Below are 27,440 nucleotides of genomic sequence, written 5' to 3'. Positions count from 1 at the left end.
CTTTTGGCATTAAGAGCCATTTTTATAGTCAGCATCCCAGTGATAAAATGTGCAGTGAGCAGAGGTCCCGTGTGAATATCTACATAATATTACAAGAATATAGTTTATTTGAAAGGGAATTGAAAGTTACCATGATTCAGAGATTTTCTAAATGAAAATCGAATGATTCATGTGTTTGTCTCCAGGGTTTTATCAGGAAAGCTTTGAAAAGGAATACAGTTCACTTAAATTTTTTGCTTTAATGTCTTTATGGCTTCAGGTTGGCTCCAGTAGACAAATAAATTAGCCAGCTCGGCTGCTTGTCTTGCTCCACAGTATCTCCCTCTTTCTTTCTTTCTTTCTGTCTCTCTTTCTGTGTCTGAGCCACTTAACACACTGGCTCGGATCAGATCAGATCCATTCACTCCACTGGGCTTTAAAGCCATTAGCTTAATTAGAGGCCAGACATTCAGCTCACTGTCAGATATTTTGATCCGTTGGCTGCCTTTCATATGTCTAACGTACAGTACATACAGGTTGCATCATGGTGCCACTTTGCATACTGCAGTTTATGCCTCCACTGACTGGGGACTGTACACTAGAAATTATATCATAGTGACAGATATGTGTTGACTTACATGGAGCTGAATGGGTAACACATGGTAGTGATGACAGTGACAGCATCAGTGAATCGATTCATTACGGGGACTTGCATGATTAAAATCTTTACACTGGTGAGATAATAAGAAGATTTTCCTTGGCTGTGGTCACCAAATGCCACATGCGGTTATAAATACTGTAAAACACAGCTCATGGGAGGTAAGAGCGAGTGCCTGCCTCCCTGAGAGCTGAAGCAAATCATCGTTCAGCCTCTTTTCAAGTGTCTAACCTTCCAGCTCAGCAGAGGCCTCCTCACCCTCAGCACAGCTGGACCAGAAGCAATCATTTGGCTGAAAGACTTTGCATGTGCCAAATAAAAGCCATACATCATGCTGTCAGTGAATATAGTTAACACAGTGTGTGTATCTGTGTGCACCCATGAGCCTCTTTGCCTGGACATGCATCTATCAAACAACACTGCCTCCATAAATACGCATAACAAACACATACTCTATGTTCTAACACACAGATTTATGTGTATGTGTGAGAGAGAGAGAGAGAAAACAGAGAATATAAAGTATGTGTTTATGGTTACTGGTCTAATCCCCAAACCAGATTATAGTATTAACCCTTTGGAGGTTAGACGGGACAACAGATTACACTCTCAATAACCCCATCCCTTCAACCCCCCTCCACCCCCACCCCAAAATACACACACACAAACCACGTTTTCTGTTAGCTACCCTCAATCCAGAAGGCGAAACCTCTTGATAAGTGGATTAATACTGGTGTTTGTGTCAAGGCAGCAAAATGAAAACTGAAATTTCTCAATTACAGGAGCAGCTTGTGGAATATCACACATCCAATGAACTGGTGTAGATATGTGCAAGATATAGCTTATAATCAGACAAAAACCCGACTTTTGACCACCTCTTTACCACAGACTGGACAGGATTTGTGGTAATCCTGACAGTTTGCCCCAAAGAACTTGAAATTAACTACATACAATCTACTTCTATCTCTGTTTGTTTAGTCTTCCTTGTATTTCTAAAGAATTGAGTGAGCCAAATCGTTTTTTTTATCTCAATCTTTTCAGTTTGCGGCTGTGACTTGGTGCACTCGGGTTTCTTCCACCACTCTGGAGAGTACATCTGCACCGAGGACTACCAGCGGCTCTACGGGACCCAGTGTGACAGCTGCGACCAGTACATCACTGGAGAGGTGGTATCTGCCCTAGGGAGGACATACCACCCACACTGCTTCGTCTGCAGCATCTGCAGGTTAGGGAAGAGTGTTTGAGTGTGCGGAGTGTGTAGAACATTTTCAGACTTAAACTGTTATGGAACAGACAGGCAGACATGTGAAGCTGGCAGCTCATCACAAACCTACACAAGTGCAAGTAAACAGTCATCAGACTGAACCTCAATTCATTTTGCAAATCTCCATTTTATAGAAATATGCGATAAAAATATTAAAATTCAATGTACTGAAAATTAAATGGGCCAAGGTAGTAGTAATAATAGTAGGTGCAGGCATTTCTTTCAGTGTACACACTAGATTTCACTTCTAACACCATCATTTACAACTCTACGTGTTGTGTCCTCAGGGATCCTCCTGGCACTGTTTCATCTGTAACGTGTGACTACAAAAACAACAGCAACAAATGAGATTCTCACAGAGCACCACAAACTGTGGATTAATGACTTCGCAAGTCTGTTTATATACCACAGGTGGCCCTTTATAACTGAAATGCAGTGATGTATTAGTACCGTTGGCCAGAAAATTCCTGTATCTGTGTTTTCTTTCACTGATCTTTACACACCAAAACAGGCCATCTGCACATTATGGAATTTCGACAGAGTTTAGAAACACTGTAGGTGGTTATTCATTGAAATATTCACAGTAAATAAAACTTGTTGCAGTTGGGATTAAAACTGCAACAAGGCACTGCATTTGTTCTCTTCAAAACCCAGGTTTTGAAGAGAACAAATGCAGTGCCTTGTTTTAGACACATCATTTAAAAAGAATTGGTATTGTTATCTTTAACCAGAGTTTAAAGGGACCTTTAGTGATTTAGTATTTCACTATCAAATCTGGGGGTTAGGGGGCTTGTGAGAGACAAGTTTAAAAAAAGGAATGATCAAAATTTAAAAATTTAAGCAGCTATCCTGAGTTTTAATGCCCTCGATTTTTCTTACCCTATAGCTACTTGTATCTGTCAAAACCCCTCTCCCACAGGCTCCTAACACTGCAGCAGGAAGTTCATGAGAAGAGATTTTAAAATATGTTTAAAATGAAACACTTCAAATGGAAGAAATGATTCGTGCTTGTTGGCTGCTGGCTGCTCTCACTTTAATCATTATATATCAAATAAATCCAGTATTAGATTCAGTTCAGTTCACTTAAAGCTGACTTGATGAAAGTGACTGGTATAAGTGGGCCTGGTAAGAAGTACAGTCAATAAATAGAAAGCAAACAGATCATTAGGTTCTAATTTCCTTATGGTGAGTTTTTTGCCTGTGTGTATGTGTGCGTGCAACCCAGTCTCATATCAAAATGTGATATGTGAATATGTGATATGAATTTCTACAGTTAGGCTCCAGAAGTGAGCAATTCTCCATTGACCCCCATGTTAAAATAGCCAACTTTACAGCCTAAAAAAACATATTTACAGCCTGGTACATTTTTTGTTTTTGGTCTCTATTGATAGTTTCCACCTCCGTTAGGCTTAAAATTCTTACATAAATTAGGGCGTAGTTACGTTGAGTGACAGCCCCATAGTCAGGCACTGGCAGTTAGCTCTTTGCTAAAGCATCGGCTGGGCTAGGCGGCTACATCCAGAGGCCTCCGGCTTCCTCCAGCGGTTGACAGGGGCTGCAGTGTCCGTGTTTGTTTTCCGGATAGGTTTTTGTGACAGCATGGCTTGTTGTAGTGTAGACTGTACTAACCGACCGTCGAAGGAGTGTGTGTTGCTGTTTTTTCGGTAAGTAAATTTCTCACAATTTTACCTGGATGTTTGCACTAGTTAGCATGCATTAGCATATTTTGCCGCTAGCTTATAACTTCATTGCCGATTTATAGTCGCTGCTGATACAGATAGAGGACCGGAGCAGTTAATGTTAGGAACGCTGCTGCGGTGTGTTCCGTTTGTTCCGTTTATCGTGGGAATACTAGGCTACAATTTTATTTCGTCTCATTTTTCTGTGTAAAAAGTCCGACATTGCATGGACAGAGCAGCTCCGTCAGTAAGCGGCTGCTGTTGTTTGGGTGCTGCTGTAACTGTAAGTGGATAGTGGGTGGAGGCAGCGGTGAAAGCTGGTAAATATTAAATATTAAACATTTTAATATATTATTATTATCATTATTTTGGTGGTTATCATTAATAATAATGTTTTAATATACGTTATACGTTTAACGGTTTGTTTGCTGTTGGAAATTTGCAGTATATGAACGTAATTTGTAGGAGAAGGGGTTAATAACTTGGATCAATAGTTTTGCTGCCGTTACTCCCACTATTTATTAACTTTAAATGCACAAAGGAGAGCAAAATAAAATTTGCATCTGATGTCAAACTAAATAATCCTGTACCACTAGAGGGTAAGTGGTGAAATACATGTTTTTGTGATTTGGTCAAACTGATGTTTTAACTGCATGATGGAAAAAAAAAGAATTACAGCACTTCCATATCTGCATGACTTTATGGAAATATTTTGTGTGTGTGTGTTCTCAGGAGTCCGTTCCCGATTGGCGACAGGGTGACCTTCTGTGGGAAGAAGTGTGTGTGTCAGCAATGCTCACACTCTCTGAACAGCGACAAGCCCGTCAAGGTCCATGGACCAAGCTGTAAGAAAACAAGCACACACACATGCACCCCTTTCTGTGCGCCGCACAAGTGTGTGACAAAAATAGTCCCATCTCAGTTGTACACTTACGAGCTTTTTTGTAAGTCTTCAGCTGCATCCGATGCTCTTCATCAGCAAATGGAACTTATTTTCTTTTTCTAACAAATATGAGAAACAGCTCAAAGAAATTGCCCTTTGAATTAAGATAAGATAAGATAAACCTTTAATAGTCCCACAATGGCGAAATTACACTGTTACAGCAGCAAATAGAAGATGCACGCACTCAGAATTTACAGATAATACAAATAGGAATATAAAGACTCCAAGAAAAGAGGACACAATAATAATAATAATAATAATAATAATAATAATAATAATAATAATAAATACTAAAAGATAAGTCTGGTGTTACTCTGTTCGGTTCTTATTGTCAGGCAATCCCATTAAAAGACGAAAACAAACCACGTTTTAGTCTGTCTCTCAATAGCTGCTGAATTCACTGCCCTCTTTGATTCTTTGAAAATGAGTCACAAATGTACAGTTTCACTCAGTAACACAATTAAAATTGTTTTTACTACAGCAGCTGGGCACTGTAGTTTTTATCAAACCTTAGAAAAAACAGGAATAAATAAAAATGTTTTAAATCATTTTTGACATAATTGGAGCTTGGAGGCTTTGACTTCACAAACAAAATTTATTTCAATCAGGAGAGACCACAAGAAGAACAAATGAAAATGAGAAAATGTGAAGGTCGATGGCGAATCGTCGCGGTGCTGAGATGATACCTGAATGACAGCAGAGAGAGAGAGAGCACTTTTAAAGTTTGACAGTTTACGATTTGATTAGCTAAAGGCGAGTGTGTCGGTTTGTGATTGGATGACGACAAGAATAAGCTTCGAATTGGCGGGAGACTGTCCTTGTTATGTAGTAGGCATGCACCGTAGGTAGTTTTCCTGACTGAACATTCGCTGAACTTTGGTAGTAGGAAAAATTGATTCGTAGATTTTTGCTTTTGTTCACAGTTTTGATGAAGCCTGCCGATATTTAATCGAAATTACTCACTTCCTTGTGATTCATGCGGCATGTGAGTTGGTGTTGTTCCCCTACAGGTGAAAAACACCAAAAGAGTTGTACCGTCCACCTGCTGAATGCTGCAAAACACAACCACCTTCCCTGCAGCTACACACCCACACACACACACACTCACAGAAGGTGGCCTGCTGCTCCAGGTAGTCCTGTGGCCTGGTTCTTGTAGCTCCCATCTGGTGAATACAGCATGACTATCACAACAGGAGAGAGGGATGAGGAGAGGAGAGGTTGTCAGAGCAGAGAGGAAGGGTGATGAATGAGAAAATGTGGAAATGGTTCTTGTCTTTCTTATGTCCTGTTTTTCCTCTGCTCTCCTTCAGATTGTGCAGGCTGTGGCGAGGAGATCAAACAGGGTCAGTCTCTGCTGGCTCTGGAGAGACAGTGGCATGTCAGTTGTTTTAAGTGCCGAACGTGCGGCTGTGCGCTCACTGGAGAGTACATCAGCAAGTAGGTGGCTTGATCCCCCCCATCTCTCCAGTTTGTAGGTATTTCTGAGTGAACATCAAAGATTTCCTCAAAATGGCTGCTTGTGTGTAAGCTGTTAAATCTGCAGCTACTAGTAAAATCATGGAAGTCGCAATAAAATGTCTTTGAGAATATTTTAGGAATCAGTTATTTTTGCTCCGATTGATCAATAGATACAGACATTAAAAAACAACATGTTACAGGATAAATGACAGAGGAACAGTTGCAGGAATCCGGGAGGTAAATTAAGACTGAGAAGTGTTTTCTCTCTGTTCCTGGCAGGGATGGGATACCTTACTGTGAGACTGACTACCACTCCCAGTTTGGGATCAGATGTGAGAGCTGTAACAGGTACATCAGCGGCAGAGTACTTGAGGTGAGTGCATTTGTTCATATACACACGTACAGTACGTGTATGTGTGTATGCATAAGAGAGACGGGAACGGAAAGAAGAAAAATGTGCATGATTTTATTCTGTGTGAAAGAAAATCTGGGTTTACGTACATGCGTGTAAGACTGTGTGTGTCTGTCTATAAAAAGCTGCAAAAATACGCAGCTGTCCCTCACTCAAGTGTGGACTGGTGATGAAGCAGCTTTGGAAATCCAACAAAGCAACACTTTCTCATCTCCTCTGCCCTATTCATTCCTTTTTTTTTCCATTTCTTATCGCGCCTCTCCCCATTCTTCACTCCTCATTGTTTTTCCTCTCTATCTTATCGTCATTCTGTTCTCGTTTCCTCATTTGTGTCATCTGCTTTGGCTCCTCTCTGCCTTATGTTTGTCATCTTGCATGTTTCCTTTTGCTTTCCTTCTCTTACTCTTACTTTCGTCCTTCTGATTTCTTTCCCTTTGTCTTCTCCAGGCTGGGGGGAAGCACTACCACCCCAGCTGTGCCAGGTGTGCCCGCTGTCACATGATGTTCTTGGAAGGAGAGGAAATGTACCTTACAGGTGAGGGGACAGAGGAGAGAAGAGCCAGACAAAGAATACACTATTTATAAAACCAGCAGAATAGATTTGTAGTTTAGTGAATATACGTCTGTGGCCATACAAAGGTGCTTCTGAATTTGCACAGCTAAGAGGCATAAAAATAGACTTGTAGCATCTATTGAATTAGCTGTTCCCTGCAAGTATCCAGATGGCCTGAGTGTTTCTTCTGCATCTGTGGAAGTATGTGTGTGTGTGTGAATGTGCATGTGTGAATGTGTGTGTGGGACCAAGAGAGAAGGCAGAGTCATAGAGAAGTAGGATACAGCCACCTGATAAATGGCTGCTTTTAACAAAGTACCATTATATAGGTTATTGATCTCACATACAACACTCGTTACTACACTCAGTGGCGAAGACACACAAACACACACCTTCCCCCATCTAATGTTTTCCAGATACACACAAAGGTTGGAGTCAATTACCACTCAACCTTCGCCTCTGCTGCTGTGTCCATTATTCTGCACTGCCACTGACAGAATTAATCTGAATGAAACCAGCCGACCGCCAGAGTTTTAAATTGTTTTCTGTTCTACAAATTGCGTTATGGTAATTAAAGTTAATAAGCTCACTCATGGATTTAAATACAGGTTGATGTGAGGACACTGGTAAACCTGCTTGACTGTGTGGGACTTGAATTTTATGCCCAGCCAAATGACCCACACATTATGTTCATAATCATCTATTTTGCATTAGCAGTTATGTTTGGGAGGAAATGTGGGTAAGAAATTCAAATTGTACCACTAAAGAAGGCACAGCACCACAAACTTCAGGTATAAAAAAAAAAAGACATTTTGTGTCATGCAGAGATAAGTTGCCCTGACTGGGCTGGATCCAGATTAAATGTGGAGCTACTGTACCGTCACATGTGGCTGACGCACACGGTGTCCCGGAGTCGCCACACAGGTTGACACCTCCGGTTTCACCTCATTGACATTCTGCTGTTGCGCTCACAGCCACCAGTAAAACCGAGCATTTGCATATTGTACTTGAAGTGTCTGTGTGTGCATGTGTGTCCGTTTTAATCTGGGCCTGTAAATACATGCGAGCGTCATTCTCTGTGTATTTGCTTGCATGCATGTTTGCACATTTGTGTGCCTGCATATGAATGCAGGTCTGTGTTTGTGTGTATATGTGTGTGTGCTGAGCTCCAGTGAGCTGCCCCAAGGTTACATTCCCTCCTTTTGATGACTTCAGACATGTAGGAGGGCTGAGCAATCACCCTCGTGAGACACACTCAATTACGACACACACACGCACGCACACGCAGGCACACACATACACATACACAGCTCATGCACACACACACCCTTGCAATCAATCTCATGATGCATGTCTGGAATAAGAAGTGGTGTGCATGTGTGTGTATGTGTTGAGAGATGGGAGTGGAGAAGTATTTTATGAACTATTCATGGATGTTTCATCTCATCATCTCTTCAGCAGATCAATGGAAGCAGTTTGATTATCGTCTCCTCAGTTGTTCAAAAGTCAGAAATCTTTAGTTTGGAGGAAACTAATCTCTGGTTCGCTCATTTCAAATAATGGTAACACCTCTACAGCTTTATTATTTATGCATCACTTGGGCTGCAGGTCAGGTTTGCTGGTGTTGCTCAGGTGGTTCAAACGTAGAAACTCATACCCTTTTCCTTCACGTTTAGAGCTGCAACTGAAAATTACTGTGATTAATCTACTGTTGTTTGTTTTTGTTTTTGTTTTTTTGCCTATTACAAGTTACCAGAGTCCAAACTGATGTCTTATGGAAGACATTAAAAGCAATAAAACCTTCTCATTTTCGCAGCTGAAACCAGCAAATAAATCTAACTTAAGACATAATTCAGGTGATTTGTTAATTCTCTCAACTGTCATCGCTTCATTTTCTGTCAATTGGATTATAGATAAATAATTACTGCTTTCAGATATGTTCAGTTTACATGACGTCAAACCTCTTGAGAAAAAAATCTAGCTCCTTAATCAAAATTATTTGATCAATATTAATTTGAGCTGAAAAAAAGGCTGCATTGACCCTTAATGTAGCCTTTATTTTGGTGCTTAATTTGACAGTTTTTGTTCCATTAACAGGACAGAAAAACTCTGTTGGTTGAACTTTATATCCATGTTGCATTTCTGACGACAGCTGACTAATCAGCTGAGCCAAAGGAGATTTTTTTGGGGGGGGGAGTCAAATACATTTGCACTGAAAAACGAAAAGAAATCTCCAACTGGGAACCAATGATAGTTTAACTGCTTTCATGCACTTTGCAGTGACTCAGTCACCTTTACCGCCATTCTTAGTCTTTCAGTAAATACACAATTTAACATTAGCTCAATGTTTCTGCTTGTTTGTCAGGGCAGCATGATTCAGCAAAAATGCCTAAAGCCATTTAAATATCTGCTGCTTTATAGCATTAGAATTTCAAATAGCATAAGCACAAATGTGAGTATTGCTTCCCTAGATTTACACTGACTGCCTTCATCCCTTCTTTTGAATATCACTGGTCAAGATAAGAAAGCCAGTTTAGTCAACTGATTAACTTCATTTTGCATAAAGTTAAGACAAGGAGAAAAATACCAGTCTGCCTAAACAAGGCTTTGGCTTCATTCCTAAATGAAACCTTGTTTTCTTCTACATGTAAGAAAAAAGGACTGAGAACGACTCAGGAGTGACAAGTATTATTTTGTGACAAATTTCAATCAGCCAGTTTTCTCAGAACTGATTACAGCGCTGTGTTTTGGATCGAATTCCTTTGCTCTGCACCATTTAGATTCTCCTCATCTGGGAGATAAAGGATCCCAAGTCCAAGGCCATACATCTGTTCGGCAGCAGAGTTGAGGAGCGTGGGTGGGACGGGGGTGCACTGAATCACCACGCATGGTTTCTGCCTACAGTATTGATTTTGTGCGCGGGTGTGTGTGGTTGTGGTGTGTGTGTGTATATCCTTCTTCTTCTTTTTGCCTCTGTGTGTCTGTGCTTGTTTGTTCATGTGCTTACGTATTGTGTGCGTGCGTGTGTGTTGGGGTGGTGGGTCAGATTTATTGTGTTGATAGTGGTTGTATATTAGAGTCATGATCAGCTAACTCAGTCCGTTCGGCTAGCCCTGCATTGCCCCGAGGCCTGAGAAAATGATACAGAGTCAGCGCGCACACGTGTGTGTGTGTGTGTGTGTTTTCAGAGCGGATATATTAGCGTCATTATCTCTATCAGATCCACATGCATATAACATCCTGACATTAGTGGTTTATTGTTATGAAAAAGATCTACTGCAGTAGCCTTCATTCATTCCCTCTGTCCTCTCCTGCTCTGTAGTGTACTTTCTTCCTCCCTCTTCTGTCATTGCTTTTCCTTCATTCTTTTCTCTGTTCCTTCTTTTCTTTCTCTTCTCTCAGAACACCTACTTTATTCCTCTTTTGACCTCTCTTGTTCCTGTTCGGTTCACTTCAATTCAGTGAAATTCACAAAACCTTGTGAAAGTAGTAGAATAATATGCAAAAGAAAGAAGAAGAAATATGTAATGTTGTCCTTGTACTGTGTGTGTGCTGTACTTAAATACTTCTCTGTCTCTTGCTCTGTGTCTCTCTCTTAAGCGATGGCTCATAATTTTTCATTTGAGTCATTCATGTCATTCAGCATAAAGACTGTACTAGATGAAAAGTTAGGGGATCATCATAGTCATTCATTCTCTAGTGACTGTGATTGTCTGTGCAAAACAACAGTTGTAGAGATATTTCAGTCTGGACTGAAGTGACAGTGGCATCTGTGAATTTCCCTTGGGAATGAATAAAGTATCTCTCTCTCTCTCTCTCTCTCTCTCTCTCTCTCTCTCTCTCTCTCTCTCTCTCTCTCTCTCTCTCTCTCTCTACAGGCACACTGGTAGCATGGCTAAATATTCTCTTCCTCTTTGTTTACCTATGTGAGGAGACTAGAAGACATCCTCTCTTACATCCTCTGTCCTCAGCCAGACAAACCGCCTCCACAGGGCTTATGCCCTGCCTCCTGTTTGTGTGTGTGCATGTGTTTTGATGATTGATGTTGATGTACTTGAGAGAGCTGATCTACTCTTCATAGGATCCCATAAAACTGTATGGCCGCTGCCCACACACAATAAACAAAGTCAGCTGAGCTAAAATCGTGTGTGTGTGTGTGTGCACACAGGTTCAGAGGTTTGGCATCCCATGTGCAAAGAAGCAGCTCGGCTGGAGAGAAAACTGAGGGTGAGCGATACTCAAAATACCTGCAACCCCCTGCTTCCTCTCTCTGTTTCTGTCCTCTGTGTTTCTCCTCATCTCTCTGTGTCTGATGTTTTCCATTCTTGGTTTACAAGATACATCACATTGTTCTAAAACAAAGTTGCCCTCCAGATAAATGTAATATTGTTTTTTTTTTAAGTCTGACTAATCCTTTTTTTTTTTATCTTGCCTTTGACTAATAAAATGCTTGTAAATATAAGAGAAAGTGCTTTTGATACCTTTTTAAAACACATTTTACAATACCACATTCTGTTTATACAGTGAAGGTGAAAAAATTTTCCAAACTAGTCTTGTAGCTTTATTCGGCACTTCCTTATAAAAAGATTTCTGTGTTTCAGAAAAGCATTTGATTTGAAATATTTATGAGGGCTGTACTTTGGCAGCTGCCTGCCAGAAAGTGTTTTTCATGAAAATGCAAATTATACAATGTGGGTTCATCACATGAGGCCAGATGAAGAAGCTGTATTTACTGCCCTCCTCCTCTCATTCCTACAGTACTTTATCTAAAGCCAGATTTACTTAACAAAACACCTACAGAAGCATCTTCAAGAGGAAATTAAAGCTGAACTAGTTTATCAAACTTACTTATTGCTCTTACTGATTACACTTATTGCTTTACTTGTTCAATCAACTGCTGTTGATAACTTGAGCACTTAAATTACAGAAAGTTAAATTAAGAAGCCAACAAGTGGTTTTATCGTCAAGAGTCTTTTCAAATTGTATTTATCTTTTTGCTGGTAGAGAAGTTAACACAAAAACATAGGTTTAAATATTGTTAACCTTATGAAGTGGCTCCACAACTTAAATACACAAGTTTACAGAACTTTCTCGCTTTGTAATGAATCAAAGCTAAAGAGTGTAAGTTGTCAGGACTGATGTGGTCAAACATCAAAATCTGTTGTACCTGAGCAAACTTTGACCTCATGCTCCCTCTGCCACTTACTATTTGTCCCACCAGCTGAGACGTACCTCTGAGACGGCGTCCATTTCTTCTCCAGGCTCCTCTCCTCTCCTTGGCTCCCCTCACCGCCTTATCTGTGTGAGTAGCTTCCATTACCATGGTAACGACAACAGCGCTATGGTTACGCCCTCAGCTGTCACTGCCATAGCCGTCAATCAGATATAACTGACAGAGACAGAAGCTGAGAGTCCCTGAAAGCTCATTCTGTCCGCGATATCAGTCTCTGAGCAGACTGTCTCGTCTGTCTTAGCACCCATCTGTGTTCCCACTTAATACTAGGGTGTCTGCAGCCTTTTAAAGCCCATCATGAGTAAAAAATACATAATAATACATTCAATTTTAAGCCCTTAAATTGCAAATGTGCCATTGGACTCAAAGTTAGAAGATTCTCAGGTGAAGACAAAAAAGTCTGTCTTGAGTCTTGCAGACTGTCAGAACTCTAACAAATGCTTTTTCGATGTGAAAGATTTACAGGAAACTGGTCTTAAACTTTGTTTACACTGTCATTAAACAGGCCTTAGTGTATTTTAACCTACTCACTCTGTTTATGTTTATTATCACACCCGTTTGTATTTTTCCCGTTTGTCACTCTTGGATCCTGATTGTGTATGTGTGTTTTTGCATTCTTCTATCATTCTGTGTCAACTGCTATTTATGTCCGCTTCTCTATTTATGACTCAGTTTCCATCTCTCTTTCTCTGTCTGCCCATCTCTCTCTCTCTCTCTATCACAGTCTAAGCCTGACGGTGATGTTTTGGACTATAAGCAGCTGGTGTCTCTGCCCAGGGTCAAAGCCATATATGACATCCAGCGGCCTGACATCATCCCTTATCAGGCCGACCATGCACACACAAACCACTCAGATGACACTCTGGAGCGATACAGCTGTGGGCAGGTACACACACGTACACAAACACACAATCAATATGAAAATAACAGCACTGGCTCATTCTGAGTCAAGTTGACCATAATTCTCAGCTATAATAATTAATAATGAAAATTTTTTTTATTCCACCTCCTATCCAGTCATTGAGCTCCTTATCACCGTACTCTCATGTAAGTACTCAATAATTAGAAGTTAACATTTGACATTAAACTGGTGTTTTACATTTACAAACACTCAAGTTGACTGTGAAGAATCAACTATTTGTAGCAAGGATCAGCAACGATACTGGGGATTGGGTATGGGCCAGATGTGAGAGATCCACATTTAATACAGTTTCCTCGTCCCTGTCATTAAAAATTTCAGTGTTCCAGCTCCATTAGCTGCATGCATTTAGTCACAGCAAGGCACCAGCTCAGCAATCCCTGGCCTCATGTTACCTTTCAGTACATAAAATTGATTTATATGAGTTCTGCACCGTGAAGTATAGCATTTTGGAAAAAGAAATCACTGGTGTTGCATTGGTTCTCTGCATCAGCAGGCAACCTGAGCTGAGATACAGCATGTTGACTAGTGAGCTTCAGAGATGCTGCTAGTTGTATTTTTAACATTTATTCAGAGCCAAACTAGCTGTTTTCCCCTTGTTTCTAGTGATTATATTAAATTCAGCTAATTCCCTGCTGGCTCCAGCTTCATATTTAGTGTACAGGCATGAGCGTGAAATGGATCTTCTCGTCTAACTCTTGGAAAGAAAGTGAATGAGCGTTTTTTGAAAAGAAAACGCATTACTCTCAGACAGCCTCTCACTCTCTCCAGGATGTTTTGGACGGCGTGGATTTGAGAACGAGGCGTTCCTCCAGCTCTGCCTTCACCGACTCTCCTGTGCACAGTCGCCAAGGAGGTTCCCCGCTGCATTATTATCTCCCTGGTAATGTGCCCACTCAACCGAAGACACACACTCAAACATACATCAAAAACATGAGTGGGTGCAGCAGATTCTCATGTCCAGTTTGGAGCACCCCAAAAATGAACACAACACACCCAAACATAAACGCTCTCATACATGTAATTCATCTGCTTACAAGTCGGCCTGTCTGTCATTAGCCTGTCTGTCTCTCTGTTTGGGGATGTGGGCCATTCTGTGCCTCATGCTTTGGTTTCTCTCACTGTGATTGGCTGCGCTGACTGCAGGCAGTGAGAGTGGCAGGAGTTCACCCTGTTACAGTCAGCCAGAGCCCAGGTGTGCCACACCCACCACCACCTTCCAAGTCCCCAAGCATTTCCATGTGCCAGGTAGGCCGTCATCCACAACGCTGATACTAACCGGAATTTCCCCCCGTCAGACTGAAACCAACCCACCCTCCAGATATTTACTTACACTGTGCCTAGTAGGTTGTCATCTGAGATTCAGCTAAGAATCTTAACTCTAATCATTAATCATCTTCCAAATCTCAAGTATTGCTATAATTTGATTTCATGCCGAACAAAGACCCTAACCCACATCCAGACCTCAGATCTCCATTAGCTGTCTATACCAGACACAAAACCACAAAGTGAACTCTCAACCTTGTGTTAAGTTTGTCATTTTTATTGACATTATTGTGAGGGCTGAGAAAATTAATAAGATAAACCAGCTTTTGTCCATTTTACATCGTTGCAAATGGTATAAGCTTGGATTTTGAACTGAATATATATATTTATTTTATAGCCTGAATTATACGATAACTGAGAGATTTATTGATCATGATCTTTTTACTTATTTTAATGAAATTTTAACCTCCATAAAAATGTACAGTAGTTATATTCTCTTCAGTGTCCTCTGGGAAGTCTCTGTCTAATTTATCTTACTGAAGTGGAGGTTTTGTTTAACATATGAGCGCTTTAATTTAACAACTAATACCAGTTCATTTTATTTAAACGATCCATCAGCCCTCCACTTTATCAAGTTAATGCTTCTCTCCTCCTTGAATGTTCCACTCTGTCTTTGTTCCCTTCGCTTTAAAGGGCCTTAACTTTTCACTGCAAACTGTGCATTTGGTTTCCCTCCATCACTCCCCTCCTCCTGCCTTCAGTCCATTTCTCACTGCATGTTCCCTCTCTCCTATTTTTCCGAGGCTGTAATTCCTTGCCAGCCCTGCGACAAAACCCCCCTCATGCTTTTCAGCACTGAGCAAAATGTATTTGGTGGATGCTTTTATCCAGAGTGCCTTACAGTATCATGAGTGTGTACAAATTTAGCGTTCCTGGCCTACTGGGAGTCAAACCTCCAACTAACCGCTTGCTACCAATCCAAGTACGATTGGTTGCAGACTCTGTGCAGCATTCTGAAGTATTTTTTTTTTTAATGTTTTTTGCTTTATTTCTTGTTGTTTTATTGCAGGTTATAACTCATCATTTTCTGTAGTATGTTGTTGTGTTGCTTTTCCAGCACTCATAGCTGATACTAATCTGAATTATTATACAGAAATTTCCCACCAAATGACAGCTCCAAGGCACCACATGCTCCTGTCATTTCTAAGTTTTTCCCTATTCTCCACTTTATCTCTTCCTTTACCTCTGCATCCAGTGCTCTCTCCACCCTTCAACTGCTTTCCTTCCTCTTCTTTATTCCTGTGCCATCTGCTGCTCTTTCCTGTAATAAGCCTGTGAATCTGTATTAATCAGCCTCTTCACGTCAGTCAGGCTGTCTGGATGCACAGTGCCGCCTCCACTATAGCAGTTTTTTACCTGTGCTGTCAGCTTTATGGTTAAGAAGACTATAAATGTATACAACTAAGTTGGTGGGACAGGATTAATAAGGAAATCCAGATTACTCCCATCTCCTCTCCTCTCCTCTCCTCTCTTCTCCTCTCCTCTCCTCTCAGTCTCTTTCACTATTTCTTTTATCTTTCTGCCACTAACTCTCATATGTTTCTGTTCTTAGCTTCTGAAGAAACCAACATCTACAGGAAACTCCCCATCTATAAGAGACAAGGTTAGTCGATTCCTTACAACGTTGTGCTTTATATGGCTTTTGACAGGCTGTCTACCTCTCAGCCAGTTGGTTGCTGCATACATTGTCAATGTATCCTTAGTATGAGACATGCTTCTGCTTGTCTGACTGAATCAGTCAGTTACAGGAAAAATCTGAGCTAAAGCTGAGTTATAGTTTCTTTCGGTCTAACATCTGGTGCTTATGGTGACTTTCAGTCCTTCTCTCCAACTTCTATGAAGAGGGAAGCTGTCAGAGAAAGGGAAAGTGTTTTCCTCTACACACCTGCATAGGCTTGATTGCAGGTTTTGTTGCAGAGTTTATGGAGCGCCACTGGTTTTTCAGTTGTCTGTTAACCAACCAACCAAGATTGTACCAGCGCTAGTCACTACATAGGTCCTGAAAATGTTGTATAAACCGTTTGAAGATGTCACCATTGGAAAATTTAATGAGCATTTGTCACCTGGTATTTTGAAGACTTAACATTTAATCGATTAATTGAAAAAACAAAAAACAAAAAACAAACTCGACAGATTAACCTGATTAAACACAATCAGCTTCTGTAACTGACTAGTATGCCTAGAGAGGCATCAATATTAGCCTGGACACCGTCCTCCTTCAAAAGATCATAACAAGACTGATCCACATGGACACAGTTTCTTTTTCAGCATCACTATAAAATGCAGTGTTTTGTGCTACTGTATCAGTTATGATAAACTTATCTAGCTAAAACTAAACCGTATGGACTACAGATGTGAAGTCTGATAGTTGTAGTCGCCTCAGAAGCGAGATTACAAATTCAGTTGGTGATTCCAGAGGTGATGTAAAACTGAGAGAAGCAGTGCCAAATACTCAGTGTGTGTAAGGTGATCCATCAGGGCTCAGATGTCAGGTCTGACAGAGTTACAGTTCCTCAGAAAGACCTCTGGATGATTTACGCTGTGCTACAAAGTGCTGACAAACCTTTTCTTCTCAGTCTGAGGAGACATCTTGTGATCTGGGCTGTGTGGACAAATTTAAATTTACAGCATGAATCACTTACAGAGTAGTTTTCATATTAAGGCAAAGTACCATAATCAGGTACATATATTGTATATTTAGTACCACACTGTATGTCATAGTCAAACCTGGCTGCACCTCAAAAACACAAGCTTTTCATAGCTCCTCTAGGAGGCGTTTGGTTACATTACCAGAAGAGACAACTGAGAAAGATAGTGGGAGTTTGAGAATAACACATGAAGCACACAAGTGATTTCAGATGAATGGGTTCCTCTTGCATGAATTGTCTGACAGTGGGCAAAAATCCATATTATCTGTTTAATGTTTTTGTTTTAGTGAATTTCATCAGGGTGTATAAGGTTGTCTTAGCCAGAAACACAAAGGCATTGCATCTTATCTGCATGTTGCACATGAAACAATGATGAATGCATTTTTCCTTGTTAAATAAAGACTTAACTTTTTTTTAAAAGTTACCTGATAATCTCCTCTCGAGAAGTCACAGATAGAGGATAAATGGTTCAGTTGAATTTTTGTGTCCAGTATAAATTTGTTCTCCAAAGACTAAAAGTCAAATTCATGCATCCACAGCATCGGTTGAAATGTGACCTTTTGCTGTATGTCACCAATGCTTCTTCTCTTCTCTTTCCTGTCGCTCTTTTCACACTGGCCCATAAGGGATTTGCAGGCTCATCAGCTGCTATGATATTTGAGTTTTTACACAAAAGTTAAACAACATTTGTGTAATTTCACACCACTAACTACCTTCCCAGCAGTTATCAGCTTTATTGCAGTTCACTCTTGATTACTTCACTTCCTCACTGGAAGTTGTTGATCATATCCCATCACATCTCATTTCTCTGACTCCCTTTCTGTTTTCTGTTTCCCTGTTTTTAATGCATTTCCTCTCCTCCTTCCTCCCCCCTGCTGTGTCCCTCCCCTCTCTGTAAGTAAATGCACTACTTTGTCCGTCTTGTTTCTCCTGCACACAAAAAGACACAAAACCTCTCACAGTCACCTGGGTCGAACAGCGAAACATTTTAGAGACAACAACAAACACAAGCATGTTATAGCATTCTCCCATTCCTCCCCCCATTGTTGACTTTTCCATTCTCAGAGCCTTATTGCTATTTCAGGCATGAAAATCAGCCCAAAAAAAATCAGATGAGGTTCTGTTACCACAAATCAAGTGCTGAAAATGTGTCTTCAATAAAAATAAATTATACGATTTCTCTTTCTGTGATTGTCTTTCTGTCAGACATCTCTGCCTCTCCAACAGCGAATAAGAGTAAGACCAATGAGAATCTCATCAATTCCAGTCGCCTTTCCTCCGCCAACTGTAACAGCATTTATCACCCAGGCTCCAACTACTATCCCTATACTGGCTCTCCAAAAGGTACTGTTCCCTCTCTTTCTCAAACACACACTTCTACACACACAAGTACTTAGAAACCTGTGTTCACACCAATGCCACATACTGTATAAACACCTACAGACATGTACTACACATACTATACCTATAGAATCAGAGCCAAAAAGAAGTTTTTCCCATCATTTTAAAAGTGACAGTTTGAGTGCAAACATTGCTTTGATGTTCACTTCTCCCTTCTTCCCACTTGTTCCGTTTTACGTCCCACTTCCACCTTTTTCTCCCTCCATCTCTCTTTCTCTAGTCTCCAGAGTGAGGAGGTTTTCGTCTGGGGGAGAAGAGGATGGATGGAACCACAATATCAACAGGGTAAGAGAGGAAGACATCCTCCTGCTTCTCCCTTTTATATTTCAAATGTGTATGTGTGTGTGTGTCTGTGTGCATTAATATTTAATGTGCCACTTAATTAAGCGTTTTTTTTCCAACCTCGCCCACTGGACATGACACAAAGGGATGCTGCTGTGCTCCCATCCTTCTTTCTCCACATATTCATCCCTCTATCCCTGCAAACGACAACCATCGCCTTTTCATTTCTCTTTCTGCATTATTCCATCACCACATATCAACCCATGCGTCCGTTCCACTCAACCAACTCTTATTGCTCCGTCTATCTGTCCATTTGCACACCTCCTTTAACCCATACTTCTATTCCTCCCCTCTGCTTTTCTTTTCTTTCCTCACCTCTCCTTCCCTCTCTGCAGGGAATTGGCAGGATGATTCTGAAGGAGGAGATGAAGGCGCGGTCAGGTTGTCACGACAATGACCCGTGGGGGAGCAGACGCAGTTCCCGCTGTAGCAGCAAGGAGGCACTGAACAATCTGGGATACAGCTCCCTCAATGGCTGTAAGTGTGTGTGTGTGTGTGTTCGTGTTCCTGTTTCACGTCTTCAGTGTTGGTAAAGGTTGTTCTTTGTTGATTGACTCCATTTACCTACTGTGCGTGACCGTGTCTTGGCCTGGTCATGTTGTCAGTATTAGAGCTACACTGTTAGGTCTGCCAGGCGCACATATCGGCTCATGTTTGCTTATTGCATTGATACTGGAGTCAGTGTTTATGTAAGCTGTTAAATTACAAGAAAGTGCTTTACAGAAATGCCTAAAACGACTGGATGGATTGGCACAAAATTCATGGTTACCACATGATGTGGCCTACTGACTTTGCTGGTCCCCTAAGTTTTATACCCTGCTGCTATGAGGTTGAAGTTTGTGGTTGTGAGTCAAATGTCAAAATAACTGAGTGGATTGCCATTAAATCTAGTACACACATTCATGTCCCTTTCTTCCCTCATGTTCTGGGTGAAAGCTCACAAACACTGAGGAAATGATTATAACTGCGAAAATGATAATTTAGTGGCAACTTTTGTGATAAAGAGCTGACTGTGAAGTTATCAGGGATATCAGCGTTTCCCATACACACACAGTGGCATAAACTTAAGTCTGTACTTTCAGGTGCAGAAGGTGATCAAATAGTTGGCCGGAAGATAAAGCCACAGTGACTAATCTCTGCAAACTGGTTTTCAGACTTAACTTTAGTAAACTGAAAACACAGTGCTTGGAAAGCTGGAACCTGTTTACTGAGCTGTAGTCGATTCTGCTTTAAAAATGACTGGCAGCAGTGTTCAGTTTATATGATTTGTAAACACAGACAGTCCTGGTTGTATTAGGGCTGTGACCATGCTTTAGATTCAAGGCTGAACTAAGGATCAGATTTCATTTAGGCTAATGGTTATGATTGGTCTCTAGTGGTGAAGGTTAGAGGTTAGGATATAAATATAGTCACCTTTATAGGACTGCGTGCGTGTCTAGGTGTGATGCTGAGCAAGCCGGAGTGGGGGGAGTTTCCCACTTCTGTATTAACTCTCCCATTGATCCCATTCCTCATTGCATTCTGCACATGTGAGGGCGAGACAAAGATGGAGAGACTCAGTGAGAGAGAGTGTGTTTAGGTGGGGGTCAAAAGAGAGGGTGTTATAAGAGGAGAGACAGAGAGAGAACAAGAGAACGAGATAGAGAGTGAATTAAAAATAAAAGAGAGAGAGGGAGTGAGAAGCTAAAGCAATTTAGAGCTGTTCAGAGAAGATGTATGACATGAGCCCAAGAGGTAAATCAGGGTCAGAGAGCGCTGGAGAGAGAGAGAGAGAGAGAGGGAAATGAGCTATGTGCACAGGGAGGTCAGACAGAGAGAGGTGTGGATAATATGGGTGTTCAGGGCTGCGTAACCACTGTGGGTTTATAGTGTCTGCTGTTATTATACTGATTAGAAAAGTCCTGGGAGGTGTGTACTCATCAGATCTTCAGAAGAGGTTATTTCCAAAATGGGACGACCTCGATTTGATAGAAGTCACATGAACTCCTACGAAATAACTGACACTCAGAGACTTCCCTCCCCTTCACGGACTTTGGTCCATGTGTTTTACAGTATGGCTTTAGGGGTGGCAGTGCAAGTTTCTCAGTCAGTTGGTCAGTTCACCATTTTGATCTCGTCTATCTCAACAGCTACTGGATGAAATTTGGCAAAGGTATTCATGCCCCCCAGAGGATGAACTGTAATGACTTTTAGGATCCTCTGACTTTCTGACCCTCTTAGTTTTTTGAGTACTTTAATTGCTAAATACCTGCAAAGCTAATGACATTCCCATCAGCCTACCTTGTACTTTATGTTTAGTGCTAATTAGCAAATGTTTACATGTTCAACACTAAACTAAGTGGCAAACTAAGATAGCTAACATGATAACATTATACCCGCAAAACATTAGCATGTTAGCTTGCTGTTGTTCGGATCTTGCTCAATGCGGCATTGTGCTTAAGCACAGCCTCACAGAGCTGCTAGCATGACTGTAGATTTGATGACAATAAAATGCAAAATCTGTTCCCTATCTTATGTCCTGGATTCCAGCACCTATAAAGTCTATGATTATGTTTCATCAAATTATGGGCTGAGATAAATAACCAAGTAAATCTCAAGCTGCAGCACGGGCCATTAAAATTACAAAGTGCAGTGGGTGGGTGCCATAAACATATACATTTTTAACATGAGTAGCCCAAGTATAAACCCTGATGCTGCATGGCTGTACCCATGGTGCTTTATATTTTATATGATGTGTAGGTCTTGATGGTGATTATGTCTGCATGTTGATGCTGTTAGGGGCATATCCTCACACAGCTGATGTTTTATACATGTCCCACAACAGCTGGCCTTCTTTATTTCCCTTCCATTGAAAACTGACTCTCCTCTCTCATTTCAGTTTACTGTTTGTCCTCACACTTTTACCATGTGGCAGGTTTACATACTCTACTTAACACATGTATCCATTTGTACTCACAAAAAGTAGGGCATGAAGCAGACAGATACAGTGAGAGCCTAACTGGTAAACTTAATTGTCTTGTTTGTTCTTTTTTTTTAATTCCTGTTTCCCTCCATCTCACCCCTCGCCGCCTTGTCTCTCTCTGTCCTCAGCTCCCAGGTCCGTCTACAGTGCAGACAGCGGTGAGTGGTTCATCAGTGTGTTTTGATCTCTGAGGCCATCTCGACACAGCGGGCCACCTTCCCTCTGATCCTCTTCGTCTTGTAGGTTCTGCTGTGAGAGTGGCAGAGCTTTAAGTGGAAGATTGTTATCAGCTGTGTCTCTGACACACACACACACACACACAAACCTCTTTTCTTTTGGGTTGCATGTGGGAAGATGCATGATGTTGTAGCTTCAGCCCATATTTATCAGCTTTTCTTTAGCAGCAGCACTGATCCAGGATCACTGACTTGAACCCCTCAGCCATCTGTTTCCCAACCTACAGTTACACTCTATACTTTATGTGATTTTTGCTTGTGAAGATAGATTTATTTTACGCAGTCACATTATCCACATTTGGCCATAAAATTCTTGTAATGCGTCTCCTGTGGCTTGCAAGTGTAAGCACCATGTGTTGCTCCTGTTTTTAGCATCTCTTTATTGCTCTTGTGTGGATCTTGGCCCAATACCATCCCCAGCTTGGCCTCCAAATGTGTTTTAAACATCATGAAATTACAGTCTTGAACAGATAAAATAAAACTGATGTTTAAAAATTGTGCATTTTGCTACAAAACCTCAACTATGAGAATTCAAATGGTAGCAGTGACCCTAGTAGCACTTGTACTACAAAGACATTGATAAATGAGATGCTTAGGCTAGTAGTTTTCATGCTATATTGCTGAGAATCTATGAGACTGTATAGCATTTCTTGTTGGAAGACAAAGAGTAGCAGACGACAAACTCATTATTGTACAGTAGCTCTACACACCGGCCAATATTCTGCTGCATCATGGTGTTTCGTCTCGGCTCTTTGACATCGCTGTGTAATTTAATTCCTTTCAACACCAGAGTGAACAAGAGAGAGAGGGACTGAATGAGAAGCCAGCAAGCAGAAGAGAGAGAGGGGGAGAAAAAAGAAGAGGGGGGGTGCACACGTCTGAGGTGGAATGAATGATGAAGCCAAGGAACAAGAAGCAAGAAATGCAGATAGCGAAGAAGAGGCAAGTTAGAGTCGAGGAGAAGAAGGCAGGTGGGACAGCTGAATGACAGGGGAGAGCTGGTGTGACTCCACTGCCCTCTGCTGCTTCATTTACAGCAGTGCACACCACAAATAAAGATGCCTTCAAGAGGATGCTCTGATGCTGGTGGTTGCCAATGGTTACGAGAGAGAAGCAAACATGCTGGAGGAGTGATAACAAAAGGAAAGAGCGATTAAAATAAGTCATATTGTCAGTGTGGCTTTGGCCTGTGAATGTAGCATTTGTCTGTGGGTAGATGTACTATAGTTTATTTTTGATAAGGGTGTAAATCTAATAGAGTGAGATTGATATAGCACATCCAAATGACTGAAAATGAAATAGATTAAAAGTCATCCCAGGTCACGTGTGGTGTCTGTGGAGACACCAATTACATACTTCCAAAGTGAGCCTTAATTTTCTGATGTTACAGTGTGATCAGAGCCACACTTCCTCCTCGGGAGTCGGCCTGGTGGGTGTTTGGAAATCAGTGGCGGCCCGTAGTTTTGTAAAAGCAGCTACGGTATGTGACAGGAGGGCTGCCACTTTGTATTGTCTCACTAAATGACACGGAACTAAACTATGTAGAGGTACTGTGCTCCCACTCACAAACTGAATGTGTTTGTATTCGTTTATGCAAGCCCTCTGTTTATTTATGGTAATGTGTTTAAATTTGTTCTTGCAGACTCATACATTGCCAAATCGGCCTCGTTGCCAGGCTATGGCAGAAATGGACTAAACAGGGTGAGCAATCATGATTACTGTTGTGTGAGTGTGCGTTTGTCTGCCTGTGTGTGTGATGGAGGGAGAGTGAGAGAATAAGACAGGCATGGCCATTCATTGAACTATAAGCTATGGCAAAGTCCTTCATTTTCCACTGAACCTTTGAAACTCATTTTTATCAGTTGATAATGATGATATTATTATGTTGATATCATATAAGTCATTGTGATTGATTATTCGACAGAATACATCGCTGATTTAACCTTTTATAGATGCAGTATTCCAACGATCGTCTTGATTCATGTTTGCTAAACTGCTCTGGTTGTGTTCTTGCAGCCTGGGAGTGCGGGTGCAGATTATTACCAGCATGACAGCAGCAATGCAGTTAACTGGCAGATCAGAGGTAAGCCTGTTGTAGCTATTAAATCTACTTAACCCCAATTCTTCTAGTTTTCTCCTGATTTTCCTTCCCTCCTGATGCATATTAATCTTTGTTGTTCAGAGTGTGTGTTATAACGGAGCGGAGGTGTCAGTGAATGCAACATTTAAGATAACTCATTGCTATATTTCTCTTCTCTTTTCTTTCAGAATATAAGGTAAGATGCTCTTGCCAAGTATGAAAGGTCTGGATCAGTGGATAATAGATAAGGATGATGTGTCTTCTGTTTAAAGCTCGTACTGAATGGTGAATCCATCTCACTCGGTAACACCCACTTGACTCAGTGAAATTTTGTGAGGCTGACTGACTCATGTTATTGACACAGAAAAACAAAAGACAAAGGTTAATTGTACACACAGGGTTTGTGTGATGGTTGAGGGGTACTCGATAGCCTTTTATCTTTATGGCAAGAAAAATCCTCTCAGGGTTTTCAGGAGCCCACTCATTTGGGTGCACTGTTTTAATACCTATGTTAGGTATCACTAAGGAATAGTGTTGTTTTTTTTCCATCAGACTTTATCAAGAGCATTTCTTCTCAACCCACTCTGAGAGACTTAATCAGTTTTTCAAATTTATTTTAGCCTCTGTCATTGTTGTAATTTCTGGATTTGGCCATTGGAGGGTGACAAACAAAAAGTCTGTCTGTCTTCATGGTCAGACAGTTAAACTGTTAATAGTTAAATCCAAGCTGATTTATTGGGATTTTTTAATGGTGGCTGGTGGTTTTTAATGGTGGTTATAAACAACATTAATCAGACTGACTGACAAAACCCCCCAAAAAACAAGTAAAAGTCTGAACAGTTTTTTTTTTCTTTTTTTTCCAGTTTCTCTGCTCACATAACCACATGGTGGCAATCCAGTTGTAAATGTTATTTCTGATACAACACCTGGTGACAGATTTAGTATTTATTAGTAATACTGTTTCTCTCTGTTTTAGATCTACCCATATGAAGCCCTAATGGTGTCAGTCAGAGGACAGCAGCGTCTCCCCAGTGACGTGGACCGAGCCAGACTGGAGGTAAACTGCTTACACGACCTAACTCTTTTACAAAATCTACTTCAGTCGCTGTTCTTCCTGAACACACACAGAAAACAACAAGGCTAAAAGCCTTTAATACCCTGTTTGAAGGCTGTAATGTTCACTGCAGTCCACAGTACAAAGGTGTGGGACACAGCGAACACTATAAACAAACTTTGTGATCATTCAAAGAGCCTTAGCAGTAGTGAAGCTTAAAGGGGTGAAGAGAAGAAGAAAGGTAGCCTGAATAATCCTGAGTACCAGAATATTCACAGCACATTTCATAGCCAGTGGCTGTTAAGTTGTTTTCCTCTTGTCTGTAATGTTGGATGTCCCTTGCCAATATGTCCAAGAAACCAAGAATTTTTTTTTTCTCCTCTAAGCTATATACAGTAAATATAACAAAAGCAATAATTTTTTGACTTTCTGTCTGGCTTTCCGTTCGTCTGTCTCTTCTCTCCTCACAGCGTCACCTCTCACCAGAGGAGTTCTTCAGAGTCTTTGGCATGTCCATGTCTGCCTTTGACCGTCTTGCTCAGTGGAAAAAGAACGAACTTAAGAAACAGGTCCGACTCTTTTGAGAGAATGAAGTCACTGGGACCGTCTGACTCAATGCAGGTCTGCTGCCAACAGTGTGCTTCGAAAAGTAGTCTCCATAAAGGCCCACTGACCCCAGACTGTCTTTGTGTCTCAGTGGAGGAGTAACTGGCTGAAAGGAAAAAAAGTCTCTCTTCCCTTGAGTTGGCAAGAGCAGAACTGTTAACTGTTGACCACAGGCCTCCTGCTCTTGATACGCTTTAGCTTGTGTGTACTTGGACCTCTTAAGCAATATGTATGAAGCCAACTGGCCAAAATGGGTACATTAGAAGAAGGGGAACTGGAAGGAGAGAATGAAGACAGCAGATTCAGCCACACTGAGGCTGAAACAGACAGGACAAGTTGATGAGACGAGGGAGGAGTTGGCTGCGTCTCCCACTGCTACCTACCAGCAGATGGCAGTGTGTTAACATGAGCATCAGGGTGTCAGTCTGAAGTACTTTGTACCAGACTGAGGATCTGCCTCTCTGAGCCAAACTGCCCGAAGTGAAGGAGGCAGTTGGGGAAATAGGCTGCCTTGAAAACAGACTGGCATGTTGTTGCAGGCAAAAAGGATCCAGTTTAATTCACAGACACAGACACTTTTCACAGTGGCTCGTAAGCTGACAAGACAGGTAGAGGAGCTTAGTGTGAAGGTTACTGAGCATGATGCAGACATGGTGTTTTTATAATGTGATAATACTGAAAACCAAAGGTTTTCCTCTTTTTTTTATGACAGGCATGTGTTTGATTTTGATATCTGAAGCCATATCAGTGTTTAGAGTACATTTCAATGACATGAGGAGACTCCAGTTCACCTAAGTGGTTTTTGAAACGTGATGTGATTGTAAGGTTTAATGTGAATAAACTGTGTCATGGCTGTGAGCTCAGAGGTGTTAGTTAGGTTTAGAAATCAGGTTTTAGAACTAAATACATTTTAAAACATTTGTCTTTCACTTAATTTATTTAAAGAAATATTTTTTTTGTCAATTCATACTTGCACTCATAAAGCAGCTCAGAATTTCAGCTGCTGGATTATGATTAAATCAGACTGAATTATGTTTGTGGACTTTGTGTGTGTGTGCAGTTACAGCAAATGACTAATAGAGGATTTCCATGGATAATGAGAAGCCCTTTGAATGAAAAGTAGAAAAACAAGTGTGAAGTGAGGAAAGGAAACAGGAAGAGGTGAAGGGAGAAAGAAAGACAGAGAAAATGAGGAAGTAACAGGTGAAGGAATGTCTGAAGGGACAAAGACAGAAAGATGCAAAAGGTAAAGAAAAAAATCTGACACGTCTCACAAAAGGAAAGTGAAGAAAAGATTTGTGTTTGTGATAAAACAGGTGCACACGGTATTTTCTGAACTGAAATCAGTTTATTACAAACAAGGGGCTGGATAGTTGGTTGCAACGAACAGGATTAGTCTGTTGGTCTGCAGGAGTGTTGTAACTGAACATAAAAGATATAAGAGTACTGCTCTCTACTGCAGGGACTGAAACTATGGGGAGCGTGGATGTAGTGTGTGTGTGTGTGTGTGTGTGTGTGTGTGTGTGTGTGTGTTTACAGGTCGGAAACAGTCACATTTACCACATTAAGTAAATTTTGAGTCTCAAGTCTACAATCTAACCAATTTTTGATTTACTGGACTAACAAGTACAATTTACAACCCTGTGTCTGTCACTACAAGTTCTAAATAAATTATTTAAAAGTCACTATT

At 41.0% G+C, this 27,440-nt stretch overlaps 1 protein-coding gene across 2 annotated transcripts in view; it reads left to right on the top strand.

Moving 5' to 3' along the window:
• The window catches only part of LOC121190611 (actin-binding LIM protein 3-like), a 36,753-nt gene extending 11,005 nt beyond the window's left edge, over nucleotides 1-25,748 (top strand). For both annotated transcript variants that reach the window (XM_041051494.1, XM_041051495.1), the window contains 21 exons: nucleotides 1,676-1,859; nucleotides 4,310-4,422; nucleotides 5,831-5,957; nucleotides 6,258-6,351; nucleotides 6,838-6,925; nucleotides 11,112-11,170; nucleotides 12,165-12,245; nucleotides 12,901-13,062; nucleotides 13,194-13,223; nucleotides 13,867-13,978; nucleotides 14,242-14,343; nucleotides 15,974-16,024; nucleotides 18,276-18,413; nucleotides 18,691-18,755; nucleotides 19,148-19,289; nucleotides 21,903-21,932; nucleotides 23,653-23,711; nucleotides 24,027-24,093; nucleotides 24,279-24,286; nucleotides 25,067-25,147; nucleotides 25,615-25,748. In XM_041051494.1, coding sequence (XP_040907428.1) covers nucleotides 1,676-1,859; nucleotides 4,310-4,422; nucleotides 5,831-5,957; nucleotides 6,258-6,351; nucleotides 6,838-6,925; nucleotides 11,112-11,170; nucleotides 12,165-12,245; nucleotides 12,901-13,062; nucleotides 13,194-13,223; nucleotides 13,867-13,978; nucleotides 14,242-14,343; nucleotides 15,974-16,024; nucleotides 18,276-18,413; nucleotides 18,691-18,755; nucleotides 19,148-19,289; nucleotides 21,903-21,932; nucleotides 23,653-23,711; nucleotides 24,027-24,093; nucleotides 24,279-24,286; nucleotides 25,067-25,147; nucleotides 25,615-25,728 — 1,907 coding nt within the window. In that variant the 3' untranslated portion in view covers nucleotides 25,729-25,748. The remainder of the gene's footprint in view (nucleotides 1-1,675; nucleotides 1,860-4,309; nucleotides 4,423-5,830; nucleotides 5,958-6,257; nucleotides 6,352-6,837; nucleotides 6,926-11,111; nucleotides 11,171-12,164; nucleotides 12,246-12,900; nucleotides 13,063-13,193; nucleotides 13,224-13,866; nucleotides 13,979-14,241; nucleotides 14,344-15,973; nucleotides 16,025-18,275; nucleotides 18,414-18,690; nucleotides 18,756-19,147; nucleotides 19,290-21,902; nucleotides 21,933-23,652; nucleotides 23,712-24,026; nucleotides 24,094-24,278; nucleotides 24,287-25,066; nucleotides 25,148-25,614) is intronic.
• Nucleotides 25,749-27,440: the final 1,692 nt, after the last annotated feature.

The sequence above is a fragment of the Toxotes jaculatrix genome, chromosome 12 (genome assembly GCF_017976425.1).
Source record: "Toxotes jaculatrix isolate fToxJac2 chromosome 12, fToxJac2.pri, whole genome shotgun sequence".
NCBI lineage: Eukaryota > Metazoa > Chordata > Actinopteri > Toxotidae > Toxotes > Toxotes jaculatrix.
The sequence above is the reverse complement of the archived record's forward strand: the minus strand, read 5'-3'. Positions and strand labels throughout refer to the sequence as shown.